Source organism: Amblyraja radiata, chromosome 8 (assembly GCF_010909765.2).
Source record: "Amblyraja radiata isolate CabotCenter1 chromosome 8, sAmbRad1.1.pri, whole genome shotgun sequence".
In the NCBI taxonomy this organism is placed as follows: domain Eukaryota; kingdom Metazoa; phylum Chordata; class Chondrichthyes; order Rajiformes; family Rajidae; genus Amblyraja; species Amblyraja radiata.
This window is the reverse complement of record NC_045963.1, coordinates 79,486,406-79,506,318: the sequence shown is the minus strand read 5'-3', so window position 1 is coordinate 79,506,318 and position 19,913 is coordinate 79,486,406. Positions and strand designations below refer to the sequence as shown.

The window sequence follows — 19,913 nt, the reverse complement described above, 5'->3', positions numbered from 1 at the left end:
AAGGAGGTCTTCCCAAGAAACACTGAAGAAGGGTCTTGACCTAAAACGCCACCCATTCCTTCTCTCCAGAGATGCTGCCTGTCCTGCTGAGTTACTCCAGTGTTTTGTGTCTATCTTCGGTGTAAATCTGGATCTGCAGTTCCTTCCTGCATATTCTTTGTGTTACTTTGCTGAAATAGTTTCTGAAAAGTTTCAATAAATTCCAGTTGTGATTTCAGGATGAGCGAGGAGTTGCGGCTGACAGAGTTGGAGCTCGGCCGGGTTGCCAACAATATTCAAGAGCTGCTGTACAGTGCTTCTGACATGTGCCATGACCGCTGTGTCAAGTTCCTCATGGCCAGAGCTAAGGTAAAGCCCTGTGTCAAAGTGTGTCACTTTGGCATGAATGTGATCCTTTATTCATTTATTGCCATTGGCATTTCCTCCACACGGTGTAACAAATGTGCTCTTCATTGCAAACTTTCATGAGGAGTTTGCGGTCTTAGCCTTCTTTCTCTTTGAAGTGTTAAACTTTCTGGATTTCTCCCTTCCAAGGGCCTCTTTCCTCGTCAGTGTTGCAGTTTTATGAAATTATTTCCTCAACTCTCTTACATTCCAGCATAAAGATTGTAATCATTTTCTGGCGAAACAAAATCTAATTGTATATCTATTCGTTATGCAGACTAACTGGTTTGTTATTTATTTAAGTGTGAGTTTGATCAAGAAGCTATTTACATAAAGCTCCAGCGATTGAAATAGTGGGTGAATAATTAGCAAAGCCTGCGCATCTCATGTAAATATTTGGACTTCAGCAAGTTTCTCAGCCTTCCAGAGCACAGAGCCGGTAGAGGCAGTAGCTAGTATCTTTCACCATTGGTGAGAAATGGTGCCTTGTGTCAGAATGAAAGTCTCTTACAGCATTTGGCCAGCTAGTTGAAATGTCTGAGTTCCTGGAATACCGGGCCTGATACAAGAGCAATGTTGCACCATTTTAATGTCTCGATTGCATGCACGGTTGCCACAACCATCTATTACTATTTACTTTGCCCCGCCTCGTATGATCTGGCGAGTGACACGTGTGATAGTTTTGCGGGATTAGGGGGCGAGTGCAGATCAAAGTCCAGAGATTTACCCTGGCACTGCTTGTTGCCACCTGACACTGGGTATAACACAGTCCAAGGTTCAGACAGCTGCAGTGTGGGACAACGCTGAGTTAGTGGCAGACGCTGATTTGTATTTGTACTTGTTCCCTGTTTTATACCAGACTGTCATTCAGCTAGCACAAGGGCAGAGAGTCACCAGGACGCCAGAGTCCGAGCTGCAGGGAGAGTTGGGCAGGCTAGGACTTTATCCCTTGGACTGCAGGAAGCTGGGGGTGATCTTATAGAGGTGCATAAAACCATGAGGGGCATAGATGAATAGGGGAATCGGGAACCAGAGGACATGGGTTTAAGGTGAGAGGGGAAAGATTGAAAAGGAACCTGAGGGGCAACTTTGTCCACACACAGCGTGGTGGGTATGTGAAATGAGCTGTCAGAGGAGGTAGTTGAGGCATAAAACTATATTTAAAAGGCATTTGGACATTTCTGCCCATAATATCCAAGATACTTGCGGATGCCAGAACTGTGGATAACCTCCAGATACAGATATGCCTCCATATTCATCCTTGTCGATCTGGGTGGGGTGTGCTGATGTAACAGTAGTATACACATATGTATATAGGTTTGAGGTTTACAGTGTTGAACGGGTTAGTGTGTTGTATTTGTCAGATATAGTGGTGCTGCCACAGATGCCCTTGTGAAGATTCTACTCAGACTTTTCTTCCTTTCATTTCCTTCCTCCTTAACTGACTTCCTGGACTGATCCTCCTTGTCCCTGAACTGTGTAAGTGTTGCACATCTTAATTAACATTTTCTAATAAGAAACTGAAGTGTTTCAAGTGAAAAATAATGAATAGACAGCTCTGAAGATTGAATTGAGTTTGCTGTAATTTAGTATTTGGCTTCAAGTGGCCCAGAAGAAGGTGAATGTTGTCATTAAATTCTTCATCATCCCAAACAATCTAGGTTTGTAACGAAGGGCAGTGTTCAATTTGGGGTTATGTGCCAACCCAATACACTTGTTCAAGATTGGCACATCATTATTTAAATGATGGCATTCTACATATGAAGAATTCACCAGCTTCTGTGCTCTGTAAATGATATTAAGTGTTTGTACATCACATGGAAATTAGTGATCTCATTGGGAACTCCATTGTGGAGCACGTACTGTCAGGAGTCATTAGCATAACGTAAGAAATAAATACAGTGTCATTATAAAATAGTTAATGTTAGTGGCGTGTGGACTGGGAGTTAGGAAGCTGAGGGTCTCAGGCACTGGGTAACTCGGGCCGTAAGACTTGGTCAGGCTGTGGACTGGGAGGTGAACTGACCAAATGATTTTTGTCCACTGATTGGCTGACTTGCAATGTGTTTGTGGATTTATTCAGTAAAGGGCCTGTCCCACTTAGGCGTCATTTGCACGACATAATTTAGGCGTCACGACGCACGTGATGGGCGCATGGCGTGTGGTGAGACGTGGTGGGGTAGGCACCCCAGGATTTTGGGATTCACAAAATCTTTGCGCGCCACCTGTGTGATGTGCAAATGACGCTCTAGTGGGACAGGCCCTTAACAGCCACATGTTCAAGCCTGGCTGTGACCAGAGATTGAACCTGGCGTTAATAACTCATAGAGTTACAGAGTACAATGTGGAATTCCAGTTAGGTTCAGCAGGAACAGGGCTGAAAATGTACGGGCGGCATCACGTGGGACCTGCTGAGGGGCTTTCATCCCACAATGCTGGAGAGAAACTGGTCAAGCAAGGTCTTTGGTGAAAGGAAACATAGAAACATAGAAAATAGGTGCAGGAGTAGAGGCCATTCGGCCCTTCGAGCCTGCACCGCCATTCAATATGATCATGGCTGATCATCCAACTCAGTATCCTGTACCTGCCTTCTCTCCATACTCCCTGATCCCTTTAGCCACAAGGGCCACATCTAACTCCCTCTTAAATATAGCCAATGAACTGGCCTCAACTACCTTCTGTTGCAGAGAATTCCAGAGATTCACCACTCTCTGTGTGAAAAATGTTTTTCTCATCTCGGTCCTAAAAGATTTCCCCCTTGTCCTTAAACTGTGACCCCTTGTTCTGGACTCCCGCAACATCGAGAACAATCTTCCTGGATCTAGCCTGTCCAACCCCTTAAGAATTTTGTACGTTTCTATAAGATCCCCCCTCAATCTTCTAAATTTAAGCGTGTACAAGCCGAGTCTATCCAGTCTTTCTTCATATGAAAGTCCTGACATCCCAGGAATCAGTCTGGTGAACCTTCTCTGTACTCCCTCTATGGCTAGAATGTCTTTCCTCAGATTAGGAGACTAAAACTGTACGCAATACTCCAGGTGTGGTCTCACCAAGACCCTGTACAACTGCAGTAGAACCTCCCTGCTCCTATACTCAAAGGAAAAGAGTTAATGTTTCAGACTGACACCTATCATCAGAATTGGGAGAGGTATAAGCGGGTGAGGATGATGTGAGATGGAAGCAGGAGGTGGTTGTGTGGCCTGTTGGGGGGATAGTGAAGACCTGGATAGCACAGAACACAGACACAGTCTCCTGGAGCTGTGGTTAGTTTATTCAAGGCCCTGACAGTGTGTACCTGGAGAACCCACGGTGTTTCACTGACACTCTCACTTCCCACAGCTCTCTTATGCTCTTGCCACACAATGTTTACAGGCCAATTTGACATTTTTGAAATAATTCATCAGTGATCAATAATTCATCAGTGATCAATCTTCACGTTTCTGTCCCCTCTTCATTTGAAATCCATTCTTCCAAACACCTTGCAAATTGCTGTGAAAAGTGACTTTTGTTATAGTCACAGAGTGATACGGTGTGGAAACAGGCCCTTCGGCCCAACTTGCCCACACCGGCCAACACTGTCCCAACTATTGTGTTCAAAAGGGAACTGCAGATGCTGGAATATCGAAGGTACACAAAATTGCTGGGGAAACTCAGCGGGTGCAGCAGCATCTATGGAGCGAAGGAAATAGGCGACGTTTCGGGCCGAAACCCTTCTTCAGACTACACTAGTCCCACTTGCCTGTGCTTGGTCCATATCCCTCCAAACCTGTCCTATCCCAGTACCTGTCTAAATGTTTCTTAAACGTTGGGATAGTCCCAGCCTCAACTACTTCCTGTGGCAGCTTGTTCCATACACCCACCACTGTGTGGATAAGTTACCCCTCAGATTCCTATTGAATCTTTTCCCCTTCACCTTGAACCTATGTCCTCTGGTCCTCGATTCCCCTACTCTGGGTAAAAGACTCTGTGCATCTACCCGATCTATGCCTCTCATGATTTTGTATACCCGATCTTTTCCTCTCATAATATATTGCCCTCAGCCTGGTTTACAATCTCCTCCTATGTTGCTCTTTACTCCAGCTAGTATACCTTGCAGTCTACTCATTTCCTGAATCCATTTATTGTCTAATAACATTACCTTCTAGTTATCTGCACTATGTTGGCCTCTTTTCCTATCGTGCTTCCCCTGTATTTAAGGTATTGGGTTAAATATGACTACAAACATGCCCAATATTCATATAACTTGCAGAGTTTACCACATCATGTCCCCTTGTACCAGTTCAGTAACATCCGAGCTGATCTCTTGCCCGAGTCATTTCCCTGCAGTAAGTCAAGGCACTTGATTCCATGCTGTATAAAAACCTGTTGCTCTTTCACCTGTACTCAGTGACTGAGCCTGCACAGGCCCCCGATGAAGATTCACTGCCCCTCTGCATGCTAAATGTCTTCTTGCCTCTGAGAACCTCTGATTCATGGAGCAACAGCATCCACCCCATATTCTCTGTCAAGCTCATTAACAATTTGCATGTTTTAATGATACAACAAAACACCAAAGGACGTGTGTCCAGTCTGTTCAATTCCCCCCCCCCCCATCACCACACCCTCCCAGAAGGTAAGGTAAGGTAAGGTAAATTTATTTATATAGCACCATTCGTGCAAACAGCAATTCAAGGTGCTTTACATGAAAGAAAAAATAAAATAGTCAATACATTACATTATAGAGTTCAACACAAACGTCCCCCCGCAGCAGAATCAATAATTTCCACTGTGGGGAAAGGCACCAGAAAGTTAAGTCCTCTTCCTCTGAAACACCCGAGGTCGGGCCCATTTTTGGCCTTGCAGCCAGTCCGATGATTTTCAGGGCCCTCTTGCCGTGAAGATGGAACATCCGGCGTTGGATGAAACATTCCTCAAGCGGCTTGGAAAGTCTGGAGCGGCTGCCTCCTCCCCGGAGACCGGGGCACTCGTAGCCCTCAGGCCGCGCCGGTTAGAGCTCCAACCCCGGCAACTCGATCCCAGGCTCCGCGGCGCTCCAAATCCAGCGCCGCCCGTGGCCGGACGCCCGCAGCCACAGCTCCGCGATGTTGGGAGTCGGCGGCCAAAGCGCTCCGGAGCTTACCGCACGGCGACCCGGTATGGTATCGCCCGCTCCGTGTTGGTATCCCAGCGCTGCGCCGCCGCCGAAGCTGTAGTCCCGGCCGGTCCCGACAGGAAACGCCGCTCCATTCTCGATGGTAGGCCGCGAGGACGGGGCGAAGAAACAGCTTAGAAGGATGCTGCCTGTCCGACTAGGTAGGGGACTAAGAATTAAAGTTTCCCCCCCCCCCCCACATAAAAGACCTCCAACTAACTAACTAACATTTTTTAACAGGACTTAAAATTTAAAAAAAAGGTGAAGAGACGGACTGCGGGCAGGCTGCCATACACAGACGGCGCCCACTCCTGCACATCCGCCATCACTACTTTAATCACTACAAAATCAATCCATTGAAGCTCTGATGGTATCCCTCTACCCCCAGCTTGTCCTTCCTGGGGTTGGAAGGCCAGATGTACATGGTATTCCATGTGCAGAAACACCAGAGCTCTCTAATGACTGCAGGAGGATGCCTTTATTGATTTAGTACAGGCAACATCCTAGTTGCCTCCAAATGATTCACCAAAGCTACTCATTAACTCAGTGACGTGGAGACGGATAAACATCCTGTTTGCTCTCAACACCAGCAACTTGAATTAGGGGACTGTTTAGAAAATGTACTCCACTTTCAACATGGGTGGCTCCACATTGTCCCCGTTGTCATCCTTCCTTCGTGTTCTGTCACGTTCGGCGGCAATTTGGAAGATGGCAAGCAGTGCCTCCACTTCTTCACCACAACGTCTTGCAAGACCTTGGAGTTCAGGTCCTTGTGTCCTGGGAAGTAATTGGCCCTAGGTCATGAATCAAGTCTTTCCCCGCTCGTGAGAAGTAAAGGGCAGGTATAACAGAGGAGAAGATGCTCTGTAGGTTGAGGGGGAAAGAGTAAATGATGAAAGGAACATGGATCCCAGGAGATGCAAGTGCATTCTTTCCAAATTCCTATGGTAATTGCAATCAATTGACACCATCTCCACACTTGTCGTCATTTTATATTTAACTTTTTGTCATTTATTCACCAGGCTTCCAAACTATTGTTTCCAACTCCCCACCATTCGTTCTCTGTAACTGTAAACATATATTAACAAATCTGATGCAAGGTGATTGAGCTGAAAGGGTTTCTCTTTTCATAGATACTGTTTGACCAGTGAAGTATTTCCAGCAGGTATACAAAAATGCTGGAGAAACTCAGCGGGTGCAGCAGCACCTATGGAGCGAAGGAAATAGGTAACGTTTCGGGCCTAAACCCGGAAGGAAATAGGTAACGTTTCCGGGTTTCGGCCCGAAACGTTGCCTATTTCCTTCGCTCCATAGATGCTGCTGCACCCGCTGAGTTTCTCCAGCATTTTTGTGTACCTTCGATTTTCCAGCACCTGCAGTTCCTTCTTAAACATTAAGTATTTCCAGCAGTTTGTTTTTATTTCAGATTTTCAGCATGTGCACGACTATATTTTATATTCTTCATTTTTTCAAAGGTATTCCTTTTGACATTCTCTCATGAACAGTGTTCCTCCACTCCCTCTGTCCTTCACAGTTCATCATCCTTACATTCAACAACCTTCTGAAAGATTGCAAACCTCCTTTTTCTTGGAGAATTTGCTAAAAAAGACCATTTTCATTTCCCACTTTTTGCAGTGAAGCGGCAACTATATTGTTTCTTTTGATTTCACCAGGTCCCCTGCATGTGTAACGGCATGTAATGTACCACTGGTGTCACAGTTAACTCCCCTCCATCACCAGCCTGTGGTTTTCAGCTTTGTTGTTATCTCCGCCTCAGCATCTGATCTGGTCCTCGGCATCTTTATTACAAGCATCTGATATGGTTGCAGAAATAGGCCTTGTCAGTGAAAGGACAGGATACTAATGGCCCTCTGCGGCTCAGTCCATTCTATGAGGTTAAGTTGTCAATGTAATACTGAGTGTGGGGGATGGGCATTCACCTCAGCTGTTTATTCTCATGTTTCCTTATCTTGAAGGATGGTTTCCTTGAGAAGCTGAACTCCTCTGAGTTTGTGGCCCTCTCGCGAACCGTGGAAATGTTTGTCCAGGAGACGGAGGTGATTTGCATCAGGCGCAGCATGTCCCTTCGAGGCGCTCTTCAGAGCCAGGCCAACAAGTTTGTCAACCGCTTTCATGAGGAGCGCAAGACAAAGCTGGGGTAAGGCCGGAGATCGGGGGTGCCCAGAATGCTCTCGCAGTTATTCCCTGACCAGAACCCTCCTCGGGAACCTGCCACAGTGGAGTGTCTGGTTTAAGACGTGGTCGTAGACAGCTCTGCCTCGCTGTGAAAGCTCACGAAGGCGGTGAATACAAGTACCGAGGGGTCATGAGTTGGATGGAACATGTTCCAGAGATGAGCACTAGTGCGTACTATTCCACTAATACGCACTATTGATTCAGCCACTGGGCATCTGATGAGACTCAACACCAAGAGTTTGAGTAAGAACTGCAGATGCTGGAAAATCTATGGAGCGAAGGAAATAGGCAACGTTTCGGGCCTAAACCCGGAAGGAAATAGGTAACGTTTAGGGCCGAAACCCGGAAGGGTTTCGGGCCGAAACGTTGCCTATTCCCTTCGCTCCATAGATGCTGCTGCACCCGCTGAGTTTCTCCAGCATTTTTGGCTACCAAGAGTTTAAGTTTATTACTCAGACCCTGTTGTTGTGGACACTGCGTTGTAGTTCATGTAATAGGCCCCAAAACGGCATTGAAAAGCTAAAATAACACTAAATCTTGGGTTCATGATGTAAATAACTTTTAATAGGCACAGAGATCAAACAAAAAAAATCTAAATCTTGAAGTGTGTAAAGATAGACTCTGGCATGTTGCTTATTAGAAAAATAAAAACTATTAAAACAATTAAAAGATGGCTAAAGCCAAGGCCAGTTGTTTAGTTGTGTTTAGTTCACTGTTACATGCACCGAGGTACAGTGAAAAGCTTTGTAGTTGCGTGCTATCCAGTCAGCAGAAAGGCCATACATGTCAAGCCACCCATAGCGTGCAGATATCGACTAAGGGGAATAATGTTAGTGCATGACAAAGTCCAGTGATTTACAGATAGTCCGAGGCTCTCCAATGAGTTGATGTAAAGGACAGTGTTGCATTAAAAGAAGGAACAGTGGACTTACCAAACAAATACGTTGCCTTGTTCTGTTAGAGAGATATCAGAAATAAGGGAGCATTGAGATAGAATGATTATGAATGGGGAGCTGGTACATAATGTGCCCTGTGATTCTATCATGAATTAGGAGCTAGTACATAGGAACATTATGCATTGTATCATTCAAAGGCACGTCATTCCCCCACTGTCATGGCACACACAGACTGCATGTATTACAAACAAGAAAGAGGCCATTTGGGCCGTCACACCAGTGCTGGCATTCGGAGCAACCACATCAGTCTCATTCCTCCACTTATTTCCCAGTAGTCTGTTCCATCTCACATGCCCCTTTGGCTCACCCTTCTCCTGTCACCGACCCGACTAGGTGGTCATCTACAGTAAAGATGGACACAGAGTGCTGGAGTAACTCAGCAGGTCAGGCAGTATCTGTGGAGAACATGGATAGGTGACGTTTCACAGAGTGCTGGAGTAACTAAGCGAGTCAGGCAGCATCTGTGGAGAACATGGATAGGTGACGTTTCACAGAGTGCTGGAGTAACTCAGCGGGGTCAGGCAGTATCTGTGGAGAACATGGATAGGTGACGTTTTGAGTCGAGACCCTTCTTCATCTAAAGTAGCGGGTTAACCCACCACCAGCACGTCATTGGGACGTGAAAGTTAATGGGGATCCGTCTTGGTCATAGGGAGAACGTGCAACCTCCTCACAGTCAGCATCACAGATCTCAACTGCTTGGACTGAGGCTGCCACCATACTCAAGTTCTATCTGGTGGGCTTGTTGTCCATGGCTGGGCGTGCACTTTGTTTAATAGGAACAAGTGCACACAGGTGTTGATCAGAGCCTGCAGCCAGGGTCACTGGCATGGTGATTTTGTTTTAACTCTGACTAGTCTTTATTTGACTTGAGGACATTGTCAGGCATGTCTTTCTGCTGACTGGACAGCACGCAACCAAATGGGACTTTGTGAGGGCCGGATGGAACATGTTGGCTGGGCCGAAGGGCCTGTTTCCACTCTGTAAGACTCTATGACGCTATGAGTATGGCCTTGATACACATGACAATAAACTAAACTAAACCAGACTAAGCAGTCTGAACCGGACAATCAGGATCTCGTCTTCTCTCAATGCAGACACTAATACATGCACATCAATCAAAGTCTAGGATTCATTCCACCCTTGTGCTGAAAGTATTAGTATAGTCGCAAGTGTTTGTCCTTCTGTATCTATCTGTTTCACTATTATAGGGGGAGGGAAAGTGAAGAATGAGTACTTTCCTTGTGTTCTCTTGCATTGTTTCATCTGCTCACTGGCATCTCAGTGTTCCCATACAACGCATTGATGGCTAATTCACAGCAAGCCAGCACACATCACAAAAGTGCAAGGTTTTCATCTATCATGTCAGTTTAGTATGTAACTGAAGACTGTGTGTTGTTGGTTGTGTGGGGGTGTCAGCTGTGTGATTTGTTTTGTTTTTGCTGCAGTCTCCTGTTGGACAACGAGCGTTGGAAGCAAGCTGAGGTTCCAGCTGAGTTCCAGGACTTGGTGAACTCCATTGAAGACGGAGTGATTGCTTTACCCGAGAAGAAAGCCGCAGGTCCATTTACTACTTACGTACTTCTGCACAAACATCCCAGTTTAGGGAGCTCTGGGCTCTTGCAAACGGCCTGCTTTTTCATTGCATTGAAAGTGAATTTCTTTCCATTTCCAGGCCCACAGGAAGGAAAGCCACCAGAGTTCCTGGCTGTGGATGGGGAGAAGTATGCTGTAGTTGGGTGAGTGGTCAGTCCAGGTCAAGCAGGTTTACATCAGTACCGGCCTCAAACATAGAAACATAGAAAATAGGTGCAGGAGTAGGCCATTCGGCCCTTCGAGCCTGCACCGCCATTCAATATGATCATGGCTGATCATCCAACTCAGTATCCCGTACCTGCCTTCTCTCCATACCCTCTGATCCCCTTAGCCACACGGGCCACATCTAACTCCCTCTTAAATATAGCCAATGAACTGGCCTCAACTACCCTCTGTGGCAGAGAGTTCCAGAGATTCACCACTCTCTGTGTGAAAAAAGTTCTTCTCATCTCGGTTTTAAAGGATTTCCCCCTTATCCTTAAGCTGTGACCCCTTGTCCTGGACTTCCCCAACATCGGGAGCAATCTTCCTGCATCTAGCCTGTCCAACCCCTTAAGAATTTTGTATGTTTCTATAAGATCCCCTCTCAATCTCCTAAATTCTAGAGAGTATAAACCAAGTCTATCCAGTCTTTCTTCATAAGACAGTCCTGACATCCCAGGAATCAGTCTGGTGAACCTTCTCTGCACTCCCTCTATGGCAATAATGTCCTTCCTCAGATTTGGAGACCAAAACTGTACACAATACTCCAGGTGTGGTCTCACCAAGACCCTGTACAACTGCAGTAGAACCTCCCTGCTCCTATACTCAAATCCAATCAACTACCCCCCTCTCAGTGAAACACTAGTTCAAATGCTTCAATCGTCGTTCAAATATGTAGTTGAACTAAATCCAAAAGAATTAAAATACTGACATTTAGTCAGCCGTCATCAATCATTCCCCTCCATAACCCTGCAAAAGTTTCATCGCTACGGCGATTGAAGATTATGGTTTTTCAAAGTTCACAGGTTACCTAAAGGGTTAAAAGGATCAAGGTGTTTTATTGGTTGACAAAAGTGCTGGAGAAACTCAGCGGGTGCAGGAGCAAAGGAAATAGGCAACGTTTCGGGCCGAAACCCGGAAGGAAATAGGCAACGTTTCGGGCCGAAACCCGGAAGGGTTTCGGGCCGAAACGTTGCCTATTTCCTTCGCTCCATAGATGCTGCTGCACCCGCTGAGTTTCTCCAGCACTTTTGTCTACCTTCGATTTTCCAGCATCTGCAGTTCCTTCTTTAAACAAGGTGTTTTATTGATTCTTAATGAAATGACACGTCATAGTAATACAAGGTTATGATATAAAGGAAGGTGGTGAATCTGTGGAACTCGTTGCTCCAGAGGGCTGTGGAGGCCAAGTCAGTGGACATTGTGAAAGGCCATGTCCCACTTTCCCCGAGTTACTCACGAACTCTCCCGGGTTTTCCCCTTGATTCGAACTCGGGGAATGTCGGTAGCGAGTCCGTAGGAGTCCGTAGATGTTTCGTAGCGGCTCGTAATGTCAGCCGTAGGAACACGGGGCATCAGGTAAGTCGGGACATTTTTTCCAACATGTTGAAAAATGTCCGCGACTTAAAAAAATCGCCCCGAGTACCTACGAACGGCTATTACCGTAATTCTCCGAGTTTGAATCAAGGGGAAAACTCAGGAAGAGTTCGTGAGTAACTCGGGAATGTGGGACAGGGCATTAAAACAGAGATAGACATGTTCTTGATTAGAACGGTTTTCAAGGGTTATGGGGAGAAGGCAGGAAAATGGGATTAAGTAGGCAGAGATCTGCCATGATTGAATGGCGGAGTGGACTCGATGGGCTGAATGGCCTAATTCTACTCCGATAACTTGTGAAATCCAATTAAAATATGTGAATGTTTTGCCCAGAGTTCATTGCTGAGGAATTTCGCCATCTCCCCCCCCCCCCCCCCCCCCAACCCACTCCCATCAAACAGGTGGGAAGAAAGCGAATGGCATGTTGGCCTTCATAACAAGAGGAGTTGAGTATAGGAGCAAAGAGGTCCTTCTGCAGTTGTACAGGGCCCTAGTGAGACCACACCTGGAGTATTGTGTGCAGTTTTGGGCTCCAAACTTGAGGAAGGACATTCTTCCTATTGAGGGAGTGCAGCATAGGTTCACCAGGTTAATTCCCGGGATGGCTGGAATGTCATATGTTGAGAGAATGGAGCGGCTGAGCTTGTATACTGTGGAAATTAGAAGGATGAGAGGGAATCTTATTGAAACATATAAGATTATTAGGGGTTTGGACACGCTAGAGGCAGGAAACATGTTCCTGATGTTGGGGAATGTTCCAGAACCAGAGGCCACAGTTCAAAAATAAGGGGTAAGCCATTTAGAACGGAAATGAGGAAATACTTTTTCCTCACAGAGAGTTGTGAATCTGTGGAATTCTCTGCCTCAGAAGGCAGTGAAGGCCAATTCTCTGGATGCTTTCAAGAAAGAGTTAGATAGGGCTCTTAAAGATAGTGGTGTCAAGGGATAAGGGGGGAAGGCAGGAACGGGGTACTGATTGTGATGATCGGCCATGATCACAGTGAATGGCAATGCTGGGCCGAATGGCCTTCTCCTACACCTATTATCTAAACACCAACAACAAAGCTATTCCCAACAGCAAATCACAACCTGGTGGTCTGTGTACTCACTGAATCGCAGAGCTGCAGATAAGGAGACATTTACATTGGGAACTAGTGATATTTCCCAAGAATATGTGGACCATCGATCACCCATTAACGCCATCACAGCCCCTGTATCTTAACTCGTTTATAGATCAATAACTTGCCTGCCTTGCTCAGCTTTTATTTGTGTTTTGAAGTCGTTGAGGGCCGGGGAGGGGGCAGTGGTGGGGGGGAGGAGGCAGTGGTGTGTGGGGTGGGAGTGGGGGGCGGTGGAAGGGGGGGGCATGCATGGGGAGGGGGCAGTGGGAGGGGATGAGGGGCAGTGGGAGGGGATGGGTGGGGGTGGGGGGGGCAGTGGGAGGGGATGGGTGGGGGTGGGGAGGATAGCAGCAACTTTCAAAGCTACAACATCAAACACAGGTAGACAAAAATGCTGGAGAAACTCAGCAGGTGAGGCAACGTTTCGGGTCGAGACCTTACATCAGCCTGAAGAAGGGTTTCGGCCCGAAACGTTGCCTATTTCCTTCGCTCCATAGATGCTGCCTCACCCGCTGAGTTGCTCCAGCATTTTTGTCCACCTTCGATTTTCCGGCATCTGCAGTTCCTTCTTAAACATCAAACACAGGAATCTCTGTGACTTGAGATGAACTGTGGCTGCAATGATGGCAATGTAGCAGCACATTCCCACATTGGTGCTGCAGGGTGTGAACCAGTCCCAGGACAGAGGCTGTCCATTCAGCTCCATGCTTCATCCAGCATTAAACCTTCAGCTATTACAGTGCAAGTAAATATGGTGCTTTTTATAGTCACATATGTTCATTGTTACCACAGTGAAATTCTTTCCCTCACTCCAGTAGAGTGTCACTCTACCCCCAGTTTCCCGATTAGCCCTCTACTCTAATATTAATACTTGTGAAATAGAGAATTGCTTCAAGCAGGTAGCACAGCAAGTAAATAACTCATTTTGACCTGTATAATGTTCCACCACTGATTAGTGACGGCAATCTCTGTCAAGTCCCCACTGTCTCTGACAGTGTATACGTGCTGATGAGAAAGGCAGGCAAGTGAGACTTGATTCAAGAGGTATACAATGACTGGCAGACTGTGACGAGCGATTTGTATTGACGTGTGGGCTTCACGCCAGGCAGCAGCTGATGTAGACGTTACTTCTACACAGTGTGTTGTGAATTCTACACCTTTTACATTTGATCCCATTGTCTCTGACTGGCATCTTACCTCGTGCATATATAGTCCCAAATACATGCAGCAGTAACTTGGTCCTCAGTTGCACGTGGCGATAGAGTCCACACACGATGACCACCCTTCAGCCCATCATGCCCATGCCTACCTTTTTGCCAATCAACAGTGGTCTAATTTGTCCGCATTGGCTCCGTATCCTTCCACACAGCATATGTTTGCGTGTTTGTCTGCATATCTCCTAAACACACTGACTGTATCTGACTCTCCTCTGGCGGATACCAACCACGCTCTGTTTAAAACATTACCCCTTGTCAAGCCCCTTTATCTCCGTGCCCTCTTGTTTATGATACTGCCTCGTGGGGAGAACATTCTGAATATGCCTCACACATGTATCACTGCCTGACCTCCGTAACCCAGTTTATCCATCCCTCCCCATAACTAATGTCCTGGACAGACATGAACTTATGTCCAGTCTGATGCAGCTGTGCAAGTTCCAGTTACCTCCCTGTGTAACAACAGTCCTGCCCAAGCATACTGGAGAAAGCCCATGCTTTCTCTCTCTCTCTCCATCCCCTTCCCAGTTCTCCCACTGGTCTTACTGTCTCTGCCTACACTCTATCTATGTCCCGCCCCCTCCCCTGACATCAGTCTGAAGAAGGGTCTCCACCCGAACCGTGGCCCATTCCTTCTCTCCAGAGATGCTGCCTGTCCCGCTGAGATACTCCGGCATTTTCTGTCTACCAACCACACTGGTAACTCTGCTTAGTTTATTGTCACGTGTACCGAGGGACAGTGAATAACTTTTTGTTGCCCGCTAACCAGCCAGCAGAAAGCCAATACATGATTACAATCGAGCCGTCCACAGTGTACAGATACAGGATAACGGGAATAACGTTCAGTGCAAGGTAAAGTCCACTAATATCTGATTAAAGATAGGCCGAGGGTCACCAATGAGGTAGCTGGGAGGTCAGGACCGCTCTCTAGTTGGTGAGAGGACAGTTTAGTCGCCTGATAACAGTTGGGAAGAAAGTGTCCCTGAATCTGGAGGTGTGTGCTTCCACACTTCTGTACCTCTTGCCTGATGGGAGAGAGGGGAAGAGGGAGTGGCCGGGGTGGGAATACATAGATTCCTAACTCTTGATTTCTTTGACTTTAACAGGACAGTGTTGCTGTTAATAAGAATAATATTTGAATACTGCCAATGTGTGGATGACATCCCGTCAATCACTACTGACATGTTGACTCGCCTGGCAGATCTACTGAAGGTACGCTTCACTACTGGTGTCATAGAGTAGCCCCAGATCAGCTGGCAGCAAGGTGCTGGCCTTGTCAAGCTGCACGCATGGGGCAACATAGTGAAACTTCACTGGGGTGGGAGGATTTCACTTTGGTTTCTTGGGGTGTGACAGATCAGTAATAGTGGTCCGGACACAAAGCCAGACCAGCAGACAGGAGCAGGAGCAGGAGCAGGACCAGGCACTGACCCCACGGGCCCGTCCCCAGACTGGACTCCTCCAGGCCCTCGATATACTGACTGCCTCCACTTTAAATACTTAGAGTCATAGAGTGATACAGTGTGGAAACAGGCCCTTCAGCCCAACTGGCCCACACCGGCCAACATGACCCAGTTACACTAGTCACAGAGTGATACAGTGTGGAAACAGGCCCTTCGTCCCAACTTGCCCACACCAGCCAACAATGTCCCAGCTACACTAATCCCACTTGCCTGCGTTTGGTCCATATCCCTCCAAACCTGTCCTATCCATGTACCTGTCTAACTGGTTCCTAAACGATGGGATAGTCCCAGCCTCAACTACGTCCTCTGGCAGCTTGTTCCATGCTCCCACCACCCTTTGTGTGCAAAATGTACCCCTCAGATTCCTATTAAATCTTTTCCCCTTCACCTTGAACCTATGTCCTCTGGTCCTCGATTCCCCTACTCTGGGCAAGAGACTCTGTGCATCTACCCGATCTATTCCTCTCAAGAGTCAAGAGTGTTTGATTGTCATGTGTCCTAGGTTGAACAATGACATCTTTCTTGCTGCAGCACAGCAGAATATGTAAAAATAATAAATAATATAACAAAACAAAAAAACAAACAATAACAGTGCAATAATAATAAGTCTATTGTGGTTCATAGGTTATGAGGTTGTAGTGTTTAATAGCCTGATGGCTGTAGGGAAGAAGCTGTTCCTGAACCTGGACGTTACAGTTTTCAGGCTCCTGTACCTTCTTCTCGATGGCAGTGGTGAAATGAGTGTGTGGCCAGGATGGTGTGGGTCTCTGATGATGTTGGCTGCCTATTTATGGGTGATTCCGATAAATCCCTTCGATGGTGGGGAGTTCAGAGCCGGTGATTGCCTGGGCAGTGGTTACAACTTTTTGCAGTCTTTTCTGCTCCTGGACATTCAAGTTGCCGAACCAGGCTACGATGCAACCAGTCAGCATGCTCTCTACTGTGCACCTGTAGAAGTTCAAGAGAATCCTCTTTGACGTACCGAATCTCCGTAATCGTCTCGGGAAGTAGAGTCGCTGATCTTCTTTCGTTATAATTGCATCAGTGTGCTGGGTCCAGGAAAGATCTTCGGAAATATGCACGCCCAGGAATTTGAAGTTTTCCAGTTGATATAAACAGGGTTGTGGGTCCCCATCCTTCCTCGTCCAAAGTCCACAATCAGTTCATTGGTTGTATTGATATTGTTCAGGAAACATCACATCACTAGTTAAGGGAGCGCAGCAGCGTTTGCACTTTCTGCGCCGGATGAGAAGAGCTCACCTCCCCCATCCCGTCCTCACCACTTTCTACAGGGGCACCATAGAGAGCATTTTGACCAGCTGCATCTCTGTCTGGTTTGGGGACTGTAAAGCCTCCGGCTGGAAGTCCGTGCAGAGAGTGGTGAGGATGGCTAAAAAAATCATCGGGACTTTTCTCCCCTCAATCGGGGACATTGCGAGCAAATGTTGCTTGTCCAAGGCCAACAGCATTATAAACGACCCCACACATCTCCATCATGGACTGTTCACTCTGCTGCCCTCGGGCAAAAGGCATCGTAGCATAAGGAGCAGAACGGCCAGGTTTTGCAACAGCTTCTTCCCACGAGCCATCAGACTCTTGAATGCCATGTAATGGGCCGCCACTATTATCCATTTTTATCTTTTTATCCATTTTATCTTTTTATCCATTGTATCTTTCTGTTATTTTTGTGTTGCACGGGGAGCCAGATGCAACGGAATTTCGTTTAGAATTGCATTTACTGAGGTATTTCTGAATGACAATAAAGTTTTGATTGATATTGAGAGCCAGGTTGTTGTGCTGGCACCATTTGGTCAGTTGGTCGATCTCACTTCTATACTCTGACTCACCACCATCTGTAATTCGTCCAACAACGGTGGTGTATACCTCTATAAGATCACCCCTCATCCTCCTGCACTCCATGGAATAGAGACCCAGTCTACTCAACCTCCTGACATCTCCCGTCAATTCCCCATAGGATAAGATGCTATTCGTGCTTCAATAAGATAACCCCTCATTCTTACAGGCCGTGGTACATGGGTGGATCACTGATTAAACCATCTCCATTCTCTCCCTCTGTTAATCTTCATCTCCCGCATCAAGATGCTTTTCTATTTCCCCCTCTAGTATCAGGGTTAGATTGACAGTGTCAACTTCTGATTGGTGACGTACAAAGCCAATGTCAACGATACGTCATTGTCACGTGTCGCTACGTAGCAGTGAAATCCTGTCATTGCAGACAATCCGGTAAAACCACATCTTAGTGCGAGGATTGTAGTGTGAGAATAGTAGACGTCACCGAGGCAGTACATGAGCCGCTGTGGCAGACGCAATAGACAATAGGTGCAGGAGTAGGCCATTTGGCCCTTCGAGCCAGCACCGCCATTCAATGTGATCATGGCTGATCATCCCCAATCAGTACCCCGTTCCTGCCTTCTCCCCATATCCCGTGACTCCGCTATCTTTAAAAGCTCTATCTAGCTCTGTCTTGAAAGCATCCAGAGAACCGGCTTCTGAGTTAGAGAATTCCACAGACTCACCACTCTCTGTGAGAAAAAGTGTTTCCTCGTCTCCGTTCTAAATGGCTTACTCCTTATTCTTAAACTGTGGCCCCTGGTGATGCCCGGAGCCCCAGTACCACACAGCCAGAGGCCGAGGTCGACCCTCGCACACTGGAGCCAATGGAGCCCGTGACTGGGCCCTGAGTCTGTGGGGCCCTGGGTCTGTGGGGCCATGGTTCTGTGGGGCCTGGGTCTGTGGGGCCCGCGGCTGGGTCGGGGTCGGCACCATGGAGGAGTCTGGAGAGGACCCGGTGGAAATAGTGGCGAGGTCAGTGCAGCGGTCAATGGTGGCGGTCAAAGTGAGGACGCTGCTGCCGGGGGAAGGAACAAAGGGGAGCCGGCGTGGGGGGGGACTGGCGTGGGTACCGTGTATACTTTGTAACTTTGCCAGCCCCCCCCCTTATGTGGCGATTATTTGCATACCTGAGGTAAAACAAGCAAAGAATCTCACTGTGACTTGTCATGTGAAGCAATAAAGTTTTCATTCAGAGTCACTGCATTTCTGGCACCAACTTGAGCCCTTCACGTTTCAATGTTGGTGATAGCACAGAGTCTTTCTTGGCCTTAAAGGCCCGTTGTCCTGGCACTGGCACTCGCACTGCTGCCACTGGCGCTGGGCACTGCTGCTGGCTCTGGTGCTGGCACTGGCACTGGCGCTGGCACTGGCGCTGGGCACTCGCACTGCTGCCACTGGCGCTGGCACTGCTGCTGGCTCTGGTGCTGGCACTGGCACTGGCACTGGGAGTCGCAGGGGTGTGAAACATGCAGAATTTATTTGAAGAGGCGATTACGTTTTCCCTGCTGCTTGAAGAAAAATATACGTTAACTCTTTAACTTCAGCTTTCGAGTTGTTTATGAACTAAATAACAATGTTTTGTGAGCCCACGGCTGGAGATTTGCAACATATTTTGTGTGGCTGTACATTACTCAAACAGTTAATGTGGTTATTTTGGGTTAATTATATCGTTTATTAATGAATAATGTGATCTTTGTGTGGAATTCTGTGGATGATATTGTGGCTCATTTAGTTAATAATTAATTTGCGTACAGATACTTAGTGCTATCCAGAATGTTGTTCTAAGCAATAAATATGAAATTGAAAGAACTGATCATCTTTCTTTTCTAGCATTTTAATTCACGGAGCTGCCAGCTTGTACTTGGAGCAGGTGCTTTACAAGTCGTGGGACTGAAAACTATAACCACCAAAAACCTGGGTAACTCATACGTCTGTTCTTCCATCCACACGGCCCAGGTCAAACCGCCACAATTCATTGAAGATGGACACAAAATGCTGGAGTAACTCAGCGGGACAGGCAGCGTCTCTGGTGAGAAGGAATGGGTGACCCTTCTTCCAACCCGAAACGTCGCCCATTCCTTCTCTCCAGAGATGCTGCCTGTCCCGCTGAGTTACTCCAGCATTTTGAGTCTATCTTCGGTTTAAGCCAGCATCTGCAGTTCCTTCCTACACATGCCACAAATGTTTTCAAGAGAGAGTTAGATTTAGCTCTTCTGGCTAAAGGAATCAAGTGATATGGGTAAAAAGCAGGAATGGGATACTGATTATAGATGCTCAGCCATGGCTCGAAGGGCCGAATGGCCTACTCCTGCACCCATTTTTCTATGTTTCTTTAATTGTGTTACGATTCGTTCTATTGACATCAGTGATCTTGTTTCTCCTGCTTCTGAACATTAAATTTAAATTAGGATTAATTCTAT

The 19,913-nt window shown here is 46.9% G+C and overlaps 1 protein-coding gene across 4 annotated transcripts in view; it reads left to right on the top strand.

The window, feature by feature from the left end:
* The window catches only part of vps54 (VPS54 subunit of GARP complex), a 69,532-nt gene that overhangs the window by 40,800 nt on the left and 8,819 nt on the right, over nt 1-19,913 (top strand). For 2 of the 4 annotated variants that reach the window (XM_033026314.1, XM_033026315.1), the window contains exons 13-18: nt 207-348; nt 7,492-7,673; nt 10,116-10,228; nt 10,343-10,406; nt 15,283-15,388; nt 19,324-19,411. In XM_033026314.1, the coding sequence (XP_032882205.1) occupies nt 207-348; nt 7,492-7,673; nt 10,116-10,228; nt 10,343-10,406; nt 15,283-15,388; nt 19,324-19,411 (695 nt within the window). The remainder of the gene's footprint in view (nt 1-206; nt 349-7,491; nt 7,674-10,115; nt 10,229-10,342; nt 10,407-15,282; nt 15,389-19,323; nt 19,412-19,913) is intronic. The other 2 variants (XM_033026317.1, XM_033026316.1) reach the window with 2 other exon arrangements.